The 16,131-nt window shown below is 39.3% G+C and overlaps 1 protein-coding gene across 8 annotated transcripts in view; it reads left to right on the forward strand.

Moving 5' to 3' along the window:
- The window catches only part of NEDD4L (NEDD4 like E3 ubiquitin protein ligase), a 352,866-nt gene that overhangs the window by 319,086 nt on the left and 17,649 nt on the right, over positions 1 to 16,131 (forward strand). For all 8 annotated transcript variants that reach the window (XM_087715361.1, XM_087715363.1, XM_087715362.1 and 5 more), the window contains 5 exons: positions 441 to 506; positions 1,628 to 1,857; positions 5,104 to 5,225; positions 9,153 to 9,223; positions 14,379 to 14,474. In XM_087715361.1, the coding sequence (XP_087571487.1) occupies positions 441 to 506; positions 1,628 to 1,857; positions 5,104 to 5,225; positions 9,153 to 9,223; positions 14,379 to 14,474 (585 nt within the window). The remainder of the gene's footprint in view (positions 1 to 440; positions 507 to 1,627; positions 1,858 to 5,103; positions 5,226 to 9,152; positions 9,224 to 14,378; positions 14,475 to 16,131) is intronic.

Consider the following 16,131-nt stretch of genomic DNA (forward strand, 5'->3'; position numbering starts at 1 on the left):
ACCCAAGTTTTTTTTAAACTGCATCTTCCTTCCTTCCTTCCTTCCTTCCTTCCTTCCTTCCTTCCTTCCTTCCTCCCTCCCTCCCTCCCTCCCTCCCTCCCTCCCTCCCTCCCTCCTTCCTTCCTTCCTTCCTTCCTTCCTTTCTTTCTTTCTTTTTTCTTTCTTTCTTTTTTTTTCTTTCTTTCTTTCTTTCTTTCTTTCTTTCTTTCTTTCTTTCTTTCTTTCTTTCTTTCTTTCTTTCTTTCTTTGCTAACTACCTAACCAGAACTATTTCAATATGTACTGAGACAATTAGGAAATTTAAAATGTGCTCCTGTAAGGGTAGGAGATTATTGAGGATTAAGGAAAATAATAATTAGAGAGAAATTGATGATCCCAATAGGGCTCTTTCACAATCATTTGATTCTTTACACTAACAGTACAATGTTCCTGTCTTCCAGGCTGTTCCGTATTCCAGAGAATTTAAACAAAAATATGACTACTTCAGGAAGAAGTTAAAGAAACCGGTAAGTAAATATTTATTTTATCATAAAGTTGATAGTCTTAGTACAGAGAATGCAATCTTCCTTTTAATATATGATGATTTTTACAATACATTTTGCTATGGCACTCTGCAATTGCATAATTTTTCTTTGTTTCCTTTTTTTTCTCATTCAACTTCCATTCCATTTTTCCATATGCTTCCAGATGTCCATTATGTCCATTTAATCACTTCACAGGCTACCTTTTCCTTCTCTGTAAAGTAGGGTCCCACACAATCAGATCCACAAACATTCTTGCTACTGTTTTTTCCAGCCACTAAGGGTTCCTGTACATATCTTGCTTACTATCACACAAAGATTCTTTAGTAACCATTTCTGAGAGTTTTACTCTCATGCTCAACCCATTGCTAAGACAGCAAACACCTGTCTTTAATCGTCCCATTTGAGAAATGTTGCTTTCCTCCTTCTTATTCTGTCACAAATGTTCCCATGTACAGTAGACAACCTAAGGGACTTCAGGCTAATGAGCCTGGAGGTGACACTGATCCACTTAAGCCTCAGTGGCGCAATGGTTAGAGTGCAGTACTGCAGGCTACTTGTGCTGACTGCCAGCCGCTGCAATTTGGCAGTTCAAATCCCACCAGGCTCAAGGTTGACTCAGCCTTCCATCCTTCTAAGGTGGGTAAAATAAGGACCCAAAATTGTTGGGGGCAATATGCTGATTCTGCAAAGCGCTTAGAGAGGGCTGGAAAGCACTGTAAAGTGGTATCTAAGTCTAAGTGCTATGGCTATTGCTATTAACGTCAGTTGAGTGAGAAGGTCTGCTGTGGAAACACCTCCTCCCTTTCTATAGGACCACCTCCATGGTCTTTACTGGACACCTACGCATTGATTGGCCATGAGAAAGCCCCTTGAGTGACCAACAGGGATGTATTTCACGAAATACTTGCTGTTCAGCAAGACACATTGTCCCCCTAGAAGAAGTCTACATGTTTTTAATTGAACCTGTGCAGACACTGCACTGTATTGAGAAGAAGAAAACAAGGCCTAGTCATAACTCTTAGACAATTTATTCTATAAATATCTGATATGGAAAATCCCTTTAGACTAGTCAATATATATAGAATATTCTTTTTTCCCTAAAGGCTGATATACCAAACAGATTTGAGATGAAACTCCACAGAAATAATATTTTTGAAGAATCGTATAGAAGAATCATGTCTGTGAAGAGACCTGATGTCTTAAAAGCCAGACTCTGGATAGAATTCGAATCAGAAAAAGGCCTTGACTACGGAGGTGTGGCCAGAGAATGGTTCTTCCTGTTGTCCAAGGAAATGTTTAACCCCTATTATGGGCTCTTTGAATATTCAGCAACGTAAGTATATTCTATATGTATTTGTTTGTAACATTTATTGGCTGTCTATTTCACCGTAAGGCAGTGGTGGGTTTCAAAAAAATTTAGAACCTCTTCTGTAGGTGTGGCCTACTTTGTGGGAGTGGCTTGTCAGCCATGTGACTGAGTGGGAGTGGTTTGGCAGTCATGTGACTGGGTGGGCGTGGCCAACTTGTAAAATGTGGTGAAACTCACTTAACAACGCTCTTGCTTAGCAACCAAAATGTTGGCTCAGAAACTCTGACAATTGAAGCACGCAAGTCTTAAAGCTTAAAGTTACAAGATCCTTGCACCCCTCACCCTTTAGGGAAAAAAAACCCAGGGGTGTTCAAACTTGACAGCTTTAAGACTTGTGGACTTCAACTCCCAGAATTCCTCCTCTCGCCCTTCATCTTGATGATTTGCGGATGGCTGGAGGTGAGGGAGCTGAAACCGGTTCTAAACGGCACTGAAGTTTTATGGAACCTCTTCTACAGAAGAGGTTAGAATTGTCAGGAACCCACCCCTGCCGTAAGGTCATTGATGAAATATTCCTACAGCTACACTAGATGAATATAGTCATTTTTTCTCCCACTATTGTTTTCTGGTAGAAAGCTATCAACCACAGCTATACAACCTTACAAGAGAAAGTCAAACTAGTAATACAGAAAACATTCTGTGCAGGTACCATAGTCCTTGTCTTACAACCATTCATTTAGTGACCGTTCAAAGTTACAATGACACTGAAAAAAGTGACTTATGATCATTTTTCATACTTAGGACCATTGCAGCATCCCCATGGTCACGTGATGGAAATCTGGTTGCTTGGAAACTGGTTCATATTTAGGACAGTTGCTGTATGTCGGGGTTATGTGATCAATAGCAGTTAGACTTATATACCGCTTCATAGGGCTTTCAGCCCTCTCTAAGCGGTTTACAGAGTCAGCATATATTGCCCCCAACAACAATCTGGGTCCTCATTTTACCCACCTCAGAAGGATGGAAGGCTGAGTCAACCCTGAGCCGGTGAGATTTGAACCGCCGAACTGCAGAACTGCAGTCAGCTGAAGTAGCCTGCAATCCCCTTTTGTGACCTTCTGACAAGCAAAGTCAACGGAGAAACCAGATTCACTTAGCAAGTGTGGTGATTCACTTAACAGCTATGGCAAGGAAGGTCATAAAATGAGGCAAAACTTGCTTAACATCTATCTCGCTTAGCAACATAAATTTTGGGCTCTATTGTGGTTGTAAGTCGAGGACTACCTATACAATAAAAAATACATGTTTTTAATTGTATTGAATGTTTCCCATAACCTTCAGTGTGTAATTTGGACTATGTGTTTTATAGTGCATGCCATGTATGTCTTTCCCTCAGTGTGTTTATATTTAAAATCTTAATGTGTTTGCTCAACAGGCGAGGTACTGTTCTGAACTTTGACTTATGTTGTACTAAGGAATACTCATTTGGGCCAGTTGTTTCCAGCTGCTGCCTTCTGTTTGGCATTAATTTGCAAGAACCTTTTCTTTTGTGAAGAGATTTAATTAAGGACCAGCTGTTTTTGCTGGAATTTTGCAGTAACAAGCATAAAAGAGAGAACAATTTTGAAACAGTCCTTAATGATAGGAAACAAGAATTCCCTGAATCAAGTGGCACTGCCAGTCGGGACACATTCCGCTGTGTTCAAACCAAATATTTATTTGTTCATTGTTCAACAATTATTCATTGTCTCAGTTTATCTTTCTCCCTTCTGCTCAAAATCACACGTAAGGTGCTTAACAAACTCAAGTAAAATTTGTCTCGTACTGAAAGAAGCAAGTAAGATAACAGAGTTTCTAGTCTCCCATTCCCCAATCTTGAATTAGAATGAATAAATAAATAAATAACACGTAAAGACAGAAGTATAGAAAACAAATTCTAATCCAGCAAGGACTGCATACAAAAAAATCATTCCAGGAGCCTTCTTATCATGAAGAGTAAGGATTTTTAATAACATTCTTACCTAGGAAGAGGCCTGATTGAAAATAAATTTTACCTGCAGATACTCTCTCCCTAATTCTTTATTGATTTGTCAATTGAAATATTTTTTATAAGAATCAATGCAGAAATATGTTAGAATCTGGAGACATGCCATTGGGTACAATGAACTATTAATTAAATGTACTAGTTATACATTCAGATATATGCACAGAAATATTGATACACCTTCATAATCCCAACTTCGTAATAGTTCACCTCATCCCAAACTCTTGCATAAAAATTGTCCTCACCAATACTTCCTTTCCTAGAAGTATTATCTCACCATTCTAACTCTTTTTCCTTGCTTAGACAGTTAATAGGATAGTCAAAAGATGAATTTATGTATGAAATCCAACCCTTGTCATGCAATTACATGTATTACATTGCTTTCATAGGAATTGAACATATTAAAAAATATACCTGTCAAAGAGATTTTAAAAAATGCTTTCCTATTCTCAATACTGTACTGATTTTTTTAAACAGTCTGCATAGGATGCAGAATATTAGAATAGTACCCTTCCTAAAGTATAGCAGTTGCTGTACAGGTAATCCTTGGGTTAAGAATGAGATCCATTCCTAATGAGCCAAGGTGGTGCAGTGGTTAGAGTGCAGTACTACAGGCTACTTCTGCTGCCTGCCGGCTGCCTGCAGTTTGGCAGTTCACATCTCACTAGGCTCAAGGTTGACTCAGCTTTCCATCCTTCCGAGGTGGGTAAAATGAGGACCCAAACTTGTGGGGGCAATATGCTGATTCTGTAAACCAGTTAGAGAGAGACGGTGAAGCACTTTAAAACAGTATATAAGTCTAAGTGCTATTGCTATTAACCGAGTTGTTATTTATTTGTTGCCATTTGACTTTGGTTTAAAATTTTCAGTGCAGTTTCTCTATTGAGAACTAAAGGCCAGAAAATGTAGAACCTGTGACTTTTTGATGCAAAGGCCAGATATATTTAGATATATAAAATACTCATCCTCAAATGAGGAAAACACTTTATAAACAACATATTCTGCAATGAAATCTGTTTATTAGTCTTTAGTAGTCACAATACTCTTTTAAGTTTGTTTATGTTTGCTGGGCCTATTGGGAAGCAAATAGGTTTCTGGTATGTATCAAATAAGTTATACCATTCAAATAATGCTGTAAAGGTATATTTGTGTCGCTTGAGGGAAAATGCGAATCAAATACCTAAGAAACTCATCCTTTCGTTTTTCTCTCTCTCTTTTTCAATAAGGGACAACTATACTCTTCAGATCAATCCTAATTCTGGACTTTGTAATGAAGACCATTTGTCTTATTTCACCTTTATTGGTCGTGTTGCTGGACTGGCTGTGTATCATGGAAAGCTTTTAGATGGTGAGTTGAATAAGGGAGGGTAACTATAAAAGAGAGTTTAGGCTTCAGAAGTAGAGTGCTTTATGTAAGTAAAATATTATATCTGATACAAATCGTTCAAAAGATCTGTGAGTACAAATATATTTTCCTTGCCATAAATGCCTTAAAAAACAATGAAATTGTTATGATGGAGCTGTAAACGTGAAAGTGTGTGAGGAAAAAAGGTAAGAAAGAAATTCTCTTCCCATGTGCTCCTTTTAAATAATGTTCATTTATTTTTTACCCATTGAACGGAAGGGTTTTTTTATTCAGTAGTTTATATATGCCACCCATTTTCGAATAGCACTATATGCCTCTTTCTAATATTTATTACATAGTTCATCACACAGTCAGCCAATGTTCAGCCTGAACTTGGTATTTTTGTCCATCTATTCAGTCGTTTATGGTTGTTCACATAATCATCCAGATGTTTAGATTTGGTATTTTTATTCACCTATCCAGTCCTTCCCAAGGACCTGGGTTAAGCAGATGTTATTGTTTGAGGATGTTAAAGGTGTAATTATTATTAAATTTTCTTCACATAGCTAAAAGTCAAATGCAGAAGTATATAAAGAAAGAAAAACAAAAAAAGGAAAATGGGAAGGAAGGAAGGAAAGAAAGAAAGAGAAAGAAAGAAAGAAAGAAAGAAGAGAAAGAAGAAAATAGGGAGGAATAGAAAGAAAGAAAGAAAAAAGAAAGAAGAAAAGGGAGAGAAAGAAAGAAAGAAGGAAGAAAAGGGAGGGAGGAATGGAAAGAAAGAAAAAGAAAAAGAAAGATGAAAAGGAAGAAATGGAAAGAAAAGAAAGGAAGGAAGGAAGAAGAAAAGGGAGGGAGGAATGGAAAGAAAGATTAAAGTAGCAACCCCCACATTTCTTTACAGCAAATACCTGCATAAACAAACTCATTATCTCTGTCCCTCCTCAATGTTACAATAATCCCTTCAGGCCCTTATTTGATCTTTTTTCATCCCTCAAATCTAGAAATCATCATTTCACTTTTTTCCGTGTTTTAGCAAAAAGTCAATTAAAGACTTCTACAAAGGGTTCTTATTATTTTGTCCTGACCAAACAGTTTAGCCAGTTCTTCTCATTCTGCCATCTTCACAATCAATTCCTCCATTGTGAATATTTGAATATTTCTCCATCGTAGAGCATATAATTTTGCTGCCTTTACCCCTTATGGGAATCAGACTTCCCATAAGTCTTTTTTGGCCATGAGTCCTGATAAACTGATTTCTGATGTCAATACTAATCTTCAAAGTTCTTTGTATTATCAAAGAATGTTGTTATATTTATTTGTTTTTCCCCTTTCTTTTTTTTTCTTTTCACAAGTTCATTCATGTTTTTCACTTTTCCTTCAGTGACTGGAAGCCTTTTTTATTACACCTTAGGTAATTTCTTTGGTGTTGTTTATCAACGGTACATTTTGCTATTAAAACCTCTCTCTTAAATGATTACGCAGTGTGAATTTCAGAATTCTAGTGAATGTACTATTAGTATTGCACATACCTATGGTAAAATTTGAAAGAATACCCTGCTGAAGATTTAAGAGTGTGGGGCAGGCTAGGTGGGAATGGCCAGCCCTGCAGATAAATTTCATCTAAGCCACCGGAGGATTTTACATCAAAACGAACACCTTCAATTCAGCTTCCAAAATCACCAGCAATTAGGGTAGCTCTTTCAACACAGAAGATGGCCCTCGGTCAGCTGCAATTTTTTTTTTAGAACAGCTTCAAGGGCTATCCCCCCACCCTTCCCTGGTACCTTATAAAGATGATAAACTGGGCTACATTATGAACTACGTGTGTGTGGTTTTTTTTCTTTGTCCACAGAGTGTTTAAAATCTCTGGAAAAAGTATCCGGATGTGCACTGTGGTATAATTTTTCTGTGTCTTCTCTCTAGTGAAAAACAGTCTCTTGAGATTGATTAGACTAAGATGCAGATCTCTATCAAATTGTTCCATCAGTTTCCTAAAGCTACACAATTGAGAAAGGATTTCAACCTAGTTCTTTACTTCTTGCATCACATAGCTATATAGATATGTTCTCTAATTTTATTTTATTTTTGTTGTTCTATTTATATAGCCCTCCCAGTCCCATCCCTTCTCTAGTACATGAATCAAATAATACCTTAGGTATAGTATTGGGATTTTCCAGACCGGCAAAGACACTGATGGGTGATTAGTATCTTCAATCTAAATTACCAAAGTCATACAAAGAAACAGTATAATTTTGTGCTCTGGAGAACTTTTTCATTGAGAATCATTAAGCTTGTTCTCAGAAAATTATTTACACTGAATACATTTGTGTAGCATTAAACCCACATCATTTATCTTATCTCAGGACCTAGCTACCCTGTGGATAGCAAAAACTTACGGTTTGTTCGTTCTTCCCAGCAGCCATATTTGAAGGAGAAAGATTGTCATAATTTTCTGCCCACACCTAACAGTGGCCTCAAAAAGATAAATTCTAACCATTCTTCCTTACAATAAAGAAAAAACTTTCAGTTGAAATAATTACCAAAGGATCTTTTAAATCTCGATCATCCGCAGCAAGGATAGTTTCTCTTTTTTTGAAGCTGTTTTGTTCTTCTCTGTTGCTACATGCGCGCGCACACACACACACACACACACACACACACACACACACACACCTTAAGAAATATTTTATATTTACTACTGTAGCGCGCTCTACATGGGGCTGCCCTTGAAGAGCATTCAGAGACTTCAGCTTGTCCAGAATGCAGCCGCGCGAGCGATTGTGGGTGCACCCCGGTACACCCACGTCACACCTATCCTCCGCGAGCTGCACTGGCTGCCTGTTGGTCTCCGGACACGCTTCAAGGTGCTAGTCGTTACTTTTAAAGCCCTACATGGTATTGGACCTGGGTACTTGAGAGACCACCTCCTGCCAATCACCTCCCTACGACCAATTAGATCCCACAGATTAGGCCTCCTCCGAATACCATCAGCTAGCCAATGTCGACTGTCGACCCCTCGGGGGAGAGCCTTCTCTGTGACTGCTCCAGCCCTCTGGAATGATCTCCCCGTGGAGATCCGGACCCTCACCACCCTTCCGGCTTTCCGCAAAGCCACTAAGACCTGGCTGTTCCGGCAGGCCTGGGGCTGATGAGTTCCTGGCCCCATTTAAACTGTTGCTCTGTTTTTAACTTGCCTGTTTTGTCTTTTGTTTGTATTTCCCTTCCCCCTTGCTTGTTAGCCGCCCTGAGTCTCTTGGGATAGGGCGGCATACAAATGCAATAAACATTTCAAACATTTCAAACATATCCTCGAACTCAGACATATATAACCTTTTTTTCCCCCTATTAGAAATCATTCGTTTCTTTCTGGATTTTCAAAAAATGTAACTCCGTGTATGTTTTCTAACACACACCTCAGGTCAATCAGCTCATAAATTAAGAGCTAGGTCCACAATTCTTTTTTTTAGGCCAGATGTCGTAGATCAGGAGTGTCACAGTTGATTTCATTGAGGACCGCATCAGGGTTGTGTTTCACCTTGGGGGAGGGGGTCTGGGGTGGGCATGGCCATGGTGGATGTGGCCAGCTCAACATCACTCATGTCAGGGTGCCTGTGGCAACCCAAGTGCTCTACCAGTGAAAACGGGCTCCCGAGCTCCATTTTGGCTGCGACAGCCTCCTGCAACCTTCTGCCAGTGAAAACGAAGCTAGGGAGAGCCTCCCATGGCCCTCTTGAGCTCCATTTTTGCTGGCAGAGGCACTGCATACCGGTCCTTTCCTGTTTCCAGGGTGGCCCCATGGGCCAGATCTAAGCATCCTGTGGGCCAGATGCAACCCCCAGGCCTTGAGTTTGACACCACTGTTGTAGATCGTAAAGTGTTCATTTATAAGAGGGAGCCATTTTTAATTAAACGTTGTTCCTTTGTGCACAGGTTTCTTCATTAGACCCTTTTATAAGATGATGCTGGGAAAACCAATAACCCTAAAAGACATGGAGTCTGTGGTGAGTAAACACTGGAGTCTGACCCCCTCCTCCGTCCAGTAACGAATGCTGAGACAAGCTTAACTGCAATGTACTTTAATAGCAAGACACCAAAACCTCAGTGGCTGAAAGCCAAGCAGAACAAACAGATAAGGACCTTGGCAGCAACTCAGACAAACTCAGGCAGCAATAAACACAGATAAGGTTTGACAGCAATCGAGCCTGCCAAGCTCACAGTAAATGTCCTCTGACATTCAATCCTGCGTTGACTTCGTCGAAGAGGTCCATGTGCACCAGTAGCTTTTTATAGTCTGGAGAGGAGCCTAATGACCACCAGCTGAGTATAATCACCTCCTGTAATTGCGTAATTGTTCCTGACACCTAGTAGCTCTTCAATGGCGTGCATCCAGGAACAACTCACTACTGGCCTCCGGCTCACTCTCCCTTGTCTCCTCCCCATTGATCCAAGGCTCAGGTGCCTCCTGGTGGCCAACCAGCCTCTCTGCACCCTGCTCAGAGTCGGAACCCTGTCCAGGGTTCTCCACATTCTCCAGAGCCGACTCATAGGGCCCCTCGCTGTCGGAGTCTGGTGGCAGCTCCAACGGCTCCTGCTGGGCCACAACAAAACCCTATTAACATTTTCAATTATGTCTATTATTTCTTCTCCGGAGAATTTTTTTTTTAATGTCACTATTCCCCAGAAGTTCCGAAGTTTGTGCTTGAGTAGCATCATGAGATCAGAGATATGTACTGCTTGGATTTTACGTTATAACACTCTAATAAAGCTTTAAAAAAAAAAAAACACCTACCAAGGTAACAATTTCAAATTCCTATTATGATTAGATTCAGCATGAAATGAACAATTAGAAAAATATTTTCGTAAGACTTTTTTAAAGTAGAAGTTTGAGAGCTGCTTGAAGCACTTCCATGAAAGAAAATAATGAGCATTCTAGGATTCTTGAATAAATGTTAGCACTCTTTTAATAAAGGGTGAAGAAGACAATTATCCTGTTCACCTCAAGCATTTGGATGCACTGTTGAAAATGTGCTTGGACCCATGTTTAAATCATTGTACACAATAGTTTCACAGGATGACCTTATGCAGGTTCATCAAAGAGAGACTAAGGCCGAAGGCAGCAATGATGTCGCAACTATACGACGTGTGATCTTGGAGTTCCAAAATCGCCGTCAATATCTCTGCCTCTGGACGGTCCCTTTGGACCTAAACCATCCTGTAGAGACGGTGATAGAGAAGGGCACATCCTGCTGATGCAAGGGACATCGCAAAGTCCCTGGTAGATCCAGGAGAAGCTCTTTTTTTCCGGCCACAGAAAAGCAGCCATTGAAGCTGCTGAAAGTTGGGTCAGCTCCAGAACGGAAGCAAAGCAAGAGAGAAAGTGTGTCGAATTGGTGAGATAAATTTTATTATTAGAGAAGAGAGCACCTAAAAAGATCAAAAGTAAAGTTAAAATCAAAGACAGAAGAGGTTAAGCGGCAAGAATAAGCCTGAGTCAAACTTACTGTGTTGTCTTTCTTTCTTTATTTTTTATGGATGGAATTTTTACAAATGCTTTTTACTTTTTAAACTGGACTGGTTTTTATTTTCTTCTTCTATTTTTCTTTTTTTTTAATACTTATTGATTAAGACTTTCTCTCTTTTTCTCTTTTCAATACTCTTGAATTTTTTTTCTAAGACCTTTTCTCCTTAAGTTTGGAATATAAAGAGGGGAGGAAAAGCAGAGGAAAAGAAGTAACACTGCCACTTAGAGGCTTGGAGGCTTGGAAACAATGTTTTTCTTGTTTTCTTTGAACATTTGATCTACATTTCAAGGTTTCTGAGCTTGTTTATTGAAAATGATAGCGGGAAGAGCACGGACTGTTTATACAGGTGCTTCTTTGGGGTACTATCAGTGTTGTGACTCAGCAGAAACCTGTGAGTTGTTTCGGAATGCAGGATAACAATGCAGCTGGGGCTCGTTAAGGATCTCCTCCTGTGGATAAAAGACTGATGGTGCCACGCCTTAGTTGCAGAAGTCAACGTCGTTTGTTTGTTCGTGAGTTCAGTTCCGTTCCTGTTCGAGTTAGTGTTCATGATTCAAAGAGGCACTTGGATAAGTGATTTGCTTTCTGTAAACCTGGTTTGCTGTAAGAGTTTTGTTTTTGCATTGGCTGTGTAACTTTTTGCCAGAGACTTTATCTATGTTTATTTTGGGCTCGCAGCCAGCTTGAGCCGGGACTAATAAAGATATTTCCTTTGAAGTTCTGTCTGGCTGTCGTTGTGAATAAGCAAGGAGGGGGGTCAGAACATATCAGTAACTGGATTGGAGTGAAAAGAAAGCCTTGACTTGAAAGAATACAGTTAGCTTGTTTGGAATTTAATAAAAAAAAAGCTTTGGATGATATAGTGGCAGTGTTTACTATCTGCAGGAATTGTGCAACATGAAAAAGAAAAGGAAGTAACATTACAAATGATTATGCAAGAAATTCAAAAAATACAAGTAAGAACAGAGAGCATTGAAAAGAGAATGGAAAATATTAACAAAGAACAGAAAAAATATATGAAAAAATTGAGAATATTCACCAAATGATGATGAAATTTGAGGATAGAGTTCAAAAAAATTGAAGAAAAAGATTAACAAAGAGACAAGAAAATTGGTGATATTGACAGCAGATTGAGCTTGGTTGGAAAAGACAAGAGTGGAATATTGAAATTGAGTATTGACAGATTGGAACTTTATCTCAGACTTCAAAACATAGAAGAAGAAAAGGGAGAAAATTTGGCAGAAGTAATGAGAGAAAATTTGGCAGAAACATCGGTGATAACCAAAGGGAAGTTGATGGAAGGAACAGATGCAGGGTTTGGAGTCTTTATAAGATATGCAATGAAAAACAAGTTGCCAAAAGAAGTCCATATAAGATCTACCAAGAAAGCAATTAGAACACAAATACTACAAATGGCAAGAGATATAAGATTGCATTACTATTGGAAGGTTATAGGATGATGTAATGAAATACTATAATAAAAACTAATTTAAATTTAGTTAAATTTAGAATATTCGGCATAAAATGAAGTAATAATAGTTATAGTGAAATAAATGATTAACAATGATAATAATGCATGTATGTGTGTGTGTGTGTGTGTATATACATACATACATACATACATACTAGATTGATAATATGAACTTTTATATAAATTGTAAGTGAAAACTATGGAGAGGATGCTCAAAAGTTTTGTAACCAAAGATAAACAATTTACCGGCGCCCTGGCCCAGCCCTGCAGGGAAGGTTGGGCATAGTGAGGCTATGAGGCACACAAGCTGGAGGCAGAACAAGTGCTCGCGCAACCTCTCTTTGCAGCTGGGCAGAGCGCCATGTGGCTTAGAACCTTTGGGATATTACTGGGTTGGTGAGTGGCGCTCTGCCCGACTAGAAAGGGGGGTTGCCAGGTGGCTGCTCATGTGCGTGGTCACCTCATGGCGGCTTTGTTGCGCTGCTGCAATAGCGCAACACAGCCGTTTGCCCCTGAGGCCGTGCCCAGCCCTTTGAGGGCCTGCTCGCAAGAGAGCAGCCACCCGGCAACCCCAAACCAATAAGCATCTCCCCAATAATAAGACCCAAGCAAAATTTGGGGGGGGGTCAAAAGAAAATAAGACCCTGTCTTATTTTCGGGGAAACACAGTAACATAATATATATTATTGGATAGATTGAAGATGATGTAATGAATTCTTATAGTATAAATGAACCCAATATTTAGTATGTCTCGTTTAAAATGAAGGAATAATAGTGATAGTCAAACAAAGGTATAATGATAATAATGTATACAAACATATTTGATTTGATATGTGATTTATATAAATTGCAAGTGATGACTATGGAAAAGATGCACAAAAACTTTGTAACCAATCGACACACTGTATGTAATGGAAGATGGTTTTAGGTTTTATGTCTTGTTTGTCTGTCTAAAAATTATAAAAAAATTAAAAAACAGAGAGGCTAGGGCCAGTGGTGGCATACGATTGGTACGCCCCGGTACTAACGTACCGGTGGCTGCTGGGAGCACCAGATACCGTTCCTTACCTGTATTTGAGCTGTTCGGGGCTTCCGCGCACGGAGCATATGGCACCTGTGCGACATTCCACCAAGCAGCTAGAACATCACAGTGGCGTTACGGGCAGTAAGTACACATGAGTGTGCTGCACATGTTCATGTGGTAGACGCCCAGCCCCGTTGCACTGTACCGGTTACAACGGGATCCAGAACCCACCACTGACTAGGGCCATCTAAGACATATGAGGGCAGTGTTCAATCTTGTGTGCATTACATCAACCTCATGTCAATTTACAAAATACTACGCTGATCTTTTTAAAAAAAATAAAGGGAGAGGTAGTTCTTGTTTAATGACCAGCCATTTAGCAATCATTTGAAATAATGGCATACTCTCCCAAAAGGTTCTTACAATCTGTCCTGATGATAGCAAACCCTCCCCCCTCGTGGTCACATTCCAAGCCCTTGGCAGCCATCTTACCTTTACAATCTATGGTCATGTAACATGATTTATGATGGTTTTTGCTGGCCTTTTCAGTCAGTTTCCAGCAAAAAGAGATAAAACACCCATAGAAATGCATTGACTCACTTAATGGTTGGAGTGTTCGCTTAATGACCATTTCAAAAAAGATTATAAAATTGGGTCAGCCATGTGGGTGCCTTGACTTATGGCTGTCATGACTTACAACAGAAGTTCTGGCCTCCACTACAGTTTCAAATCGAGGACTGCCTGTATTGCAATATTCAATCTCACTTTTTCACTTTTAGTTCACTGTATTGAATTCCAAATAGCTAATAGGATTAATGGCAAGAGAAAGCAGCTGTTGACGAAGCCTAGAAACATAATAAAAATGATTCATTTGATAGGTTTTGAAGTTGGCTGACATTTGGAAGATTCAAATGACCATCTTCCAATTTAGAAGTTATGTTTCTTCTTAAAACATCTAAATCCCTGATTATCTGACTTCTACAACATTCACCTTATCCACCTTCTGACATGTTTTAAGAATACTAGGCATATGCTAAGTTGGTTGAGCCAAAAGAAATTAACTGGTAGACGTCTTTCAGTATAGTAATGTTACATTTCCAAAAAGAATTGATTAATGGAAAATAATGTTCTTCCTACAGGATGGTGAATATTATAATTCCTTGAAATGGATTCTGGAGAATGATCCCACAGAACTGGATCTTATGTTTTGCATAGATGAAGAAAACTTTGGACAGGTATGTCCATGTTATTCCAGCAATTTTGTTTCATTATTCTAAAATGTTCATTTGCAAGTTTTTTAAGAATTGCATTGTGTTATATACTATATCCTAAGAAGATATTTGAACATGTTTAAGCAAAAATTAATGCTAAATTTGGCACTCTGCAGTCACAAATTTCTGAATAACTCAGTTTGGGTTTATTTTTTTTATACAAGAGAGATTGAACAATAAATAAAACAAATTTCAATAGAATGATACATGCAAAAATGTTTGTGGCAAAATAAATAAATAGGACCATCTAGGAGAGAGTGAACAACTTAAAAATTCAGGCATACAGTGTGTGGGTATGTGTGTGTGTATTTACTATATACTATAGCCCAAAACACCAGCCTGAAGATGGCGAGTGGGACCTCACCAAAACATTGCCAAGACAATCTCAATCTTACATGGGAAAAGACCCAAATACAAGTTTTCGTAGATTTTCACTGGTGTAGATATGCTGGTCTTGTTGTATTCGGGTCTTGCCCATGTAAGATTGAGATTGTCTTGGCAATGTTTCAGCGAGGTCTCACTCGCCATCTTCAGACTGGGTTTTGGGCTTAAAGTGTGATCGGAGCTGCCGTCTTTCGATAAATCTTGGTGGGGGGGGAGTGCTGGCTTTGTTTCAGTAAGTGGATTGGTTGTGTGGTTGTATCATGATTGGTAGATTGGTGCTGGCTGTGTGTCTATTGTTGTTTCGTGTTGTAACGGCCTGGGTGGTGGGTGGGGCTCATTTGTTGACTAGAGCAGGTTTCCAGATGTCTGGTAGGCAGGAGGTATCGTCATGTTTATTCATGTTGTGGGTTTCTCTATTTCGATAGCTTCCATAATTATTCTCTTGTTGAAGTGTTCTGTTTTGGAGATTAACCTAGTTCCTTCAAAATTAATTTCATGTCCTGTAAAACACACACCAACCACTACTTAAACGAACAATCCCATCACCACCCTGCACAGATCAGGTCTGTAGCCAAGACCCTCATCTCTAGAACCAAACGCCTAGCTGACAAATACCACCTGAAAACTGAATTACACACTCTCACAAACATATTAATCTCCAAAGGATTCCAAAGAAAAACAATTACCAACCTAATCCAAACCGAGACACAGAACAGGACAATGGCATCGCCCTCCTACCTTACATCAAAGGCACCACAGATAAAATCAGCAAATTCTCCACAAACACAATATCAAGACAGACTTCAACACTGACCAAAAAATAGCCAACATCTTAAGAAACCCCAAAGACAAAATCCAGCTAGAAAACCAAGGAGTCTACGAAATACCATGCAAAATCTGCCCTGCAACATACATAGGACAAACGAACAGGAGAATAAATGCACACATCGCAGAACACAAGAACGCAGTAAGAAAAAAAGAAAAAACTTCCTCCCTTTTCCAGCACCTTAAAGCTACAGGACATGAAATTAATTTTGAAGGAACCAGGTTAATCTCCAAAACAGAACACTTCAACAAGAGAATAATTATGGAAGCTATCAAAATAGAGAAACACCCCCACAATGTGAATAAACGTGATGATACCTCCCGCCTACCAGACATCTGGAAACCTGCTCTAGTCAACAAACGAGCCCCACCCACCATCCAGGCCGTTACAACACGAAACAACAATAGACAC

This window comes from Thamnophis sirtalis, unplaced genomic scaffold (assembly GCF_051295495.1).
Source record: "Thamnophis sirtalis isolate CommonGarterSnake01/CBP01778 unplaced genomic scaffold, rThaSir2_p1.2 scaffold_5, whole genome shotgun sequence".
In the NCBI taxonomy this organism is placed as follows: Eukaryota; Metazoa; Chordata; class Lepidosauria; order Squamata; family Natricidae; genus Thamnophis; species Thamnophis sirtalis.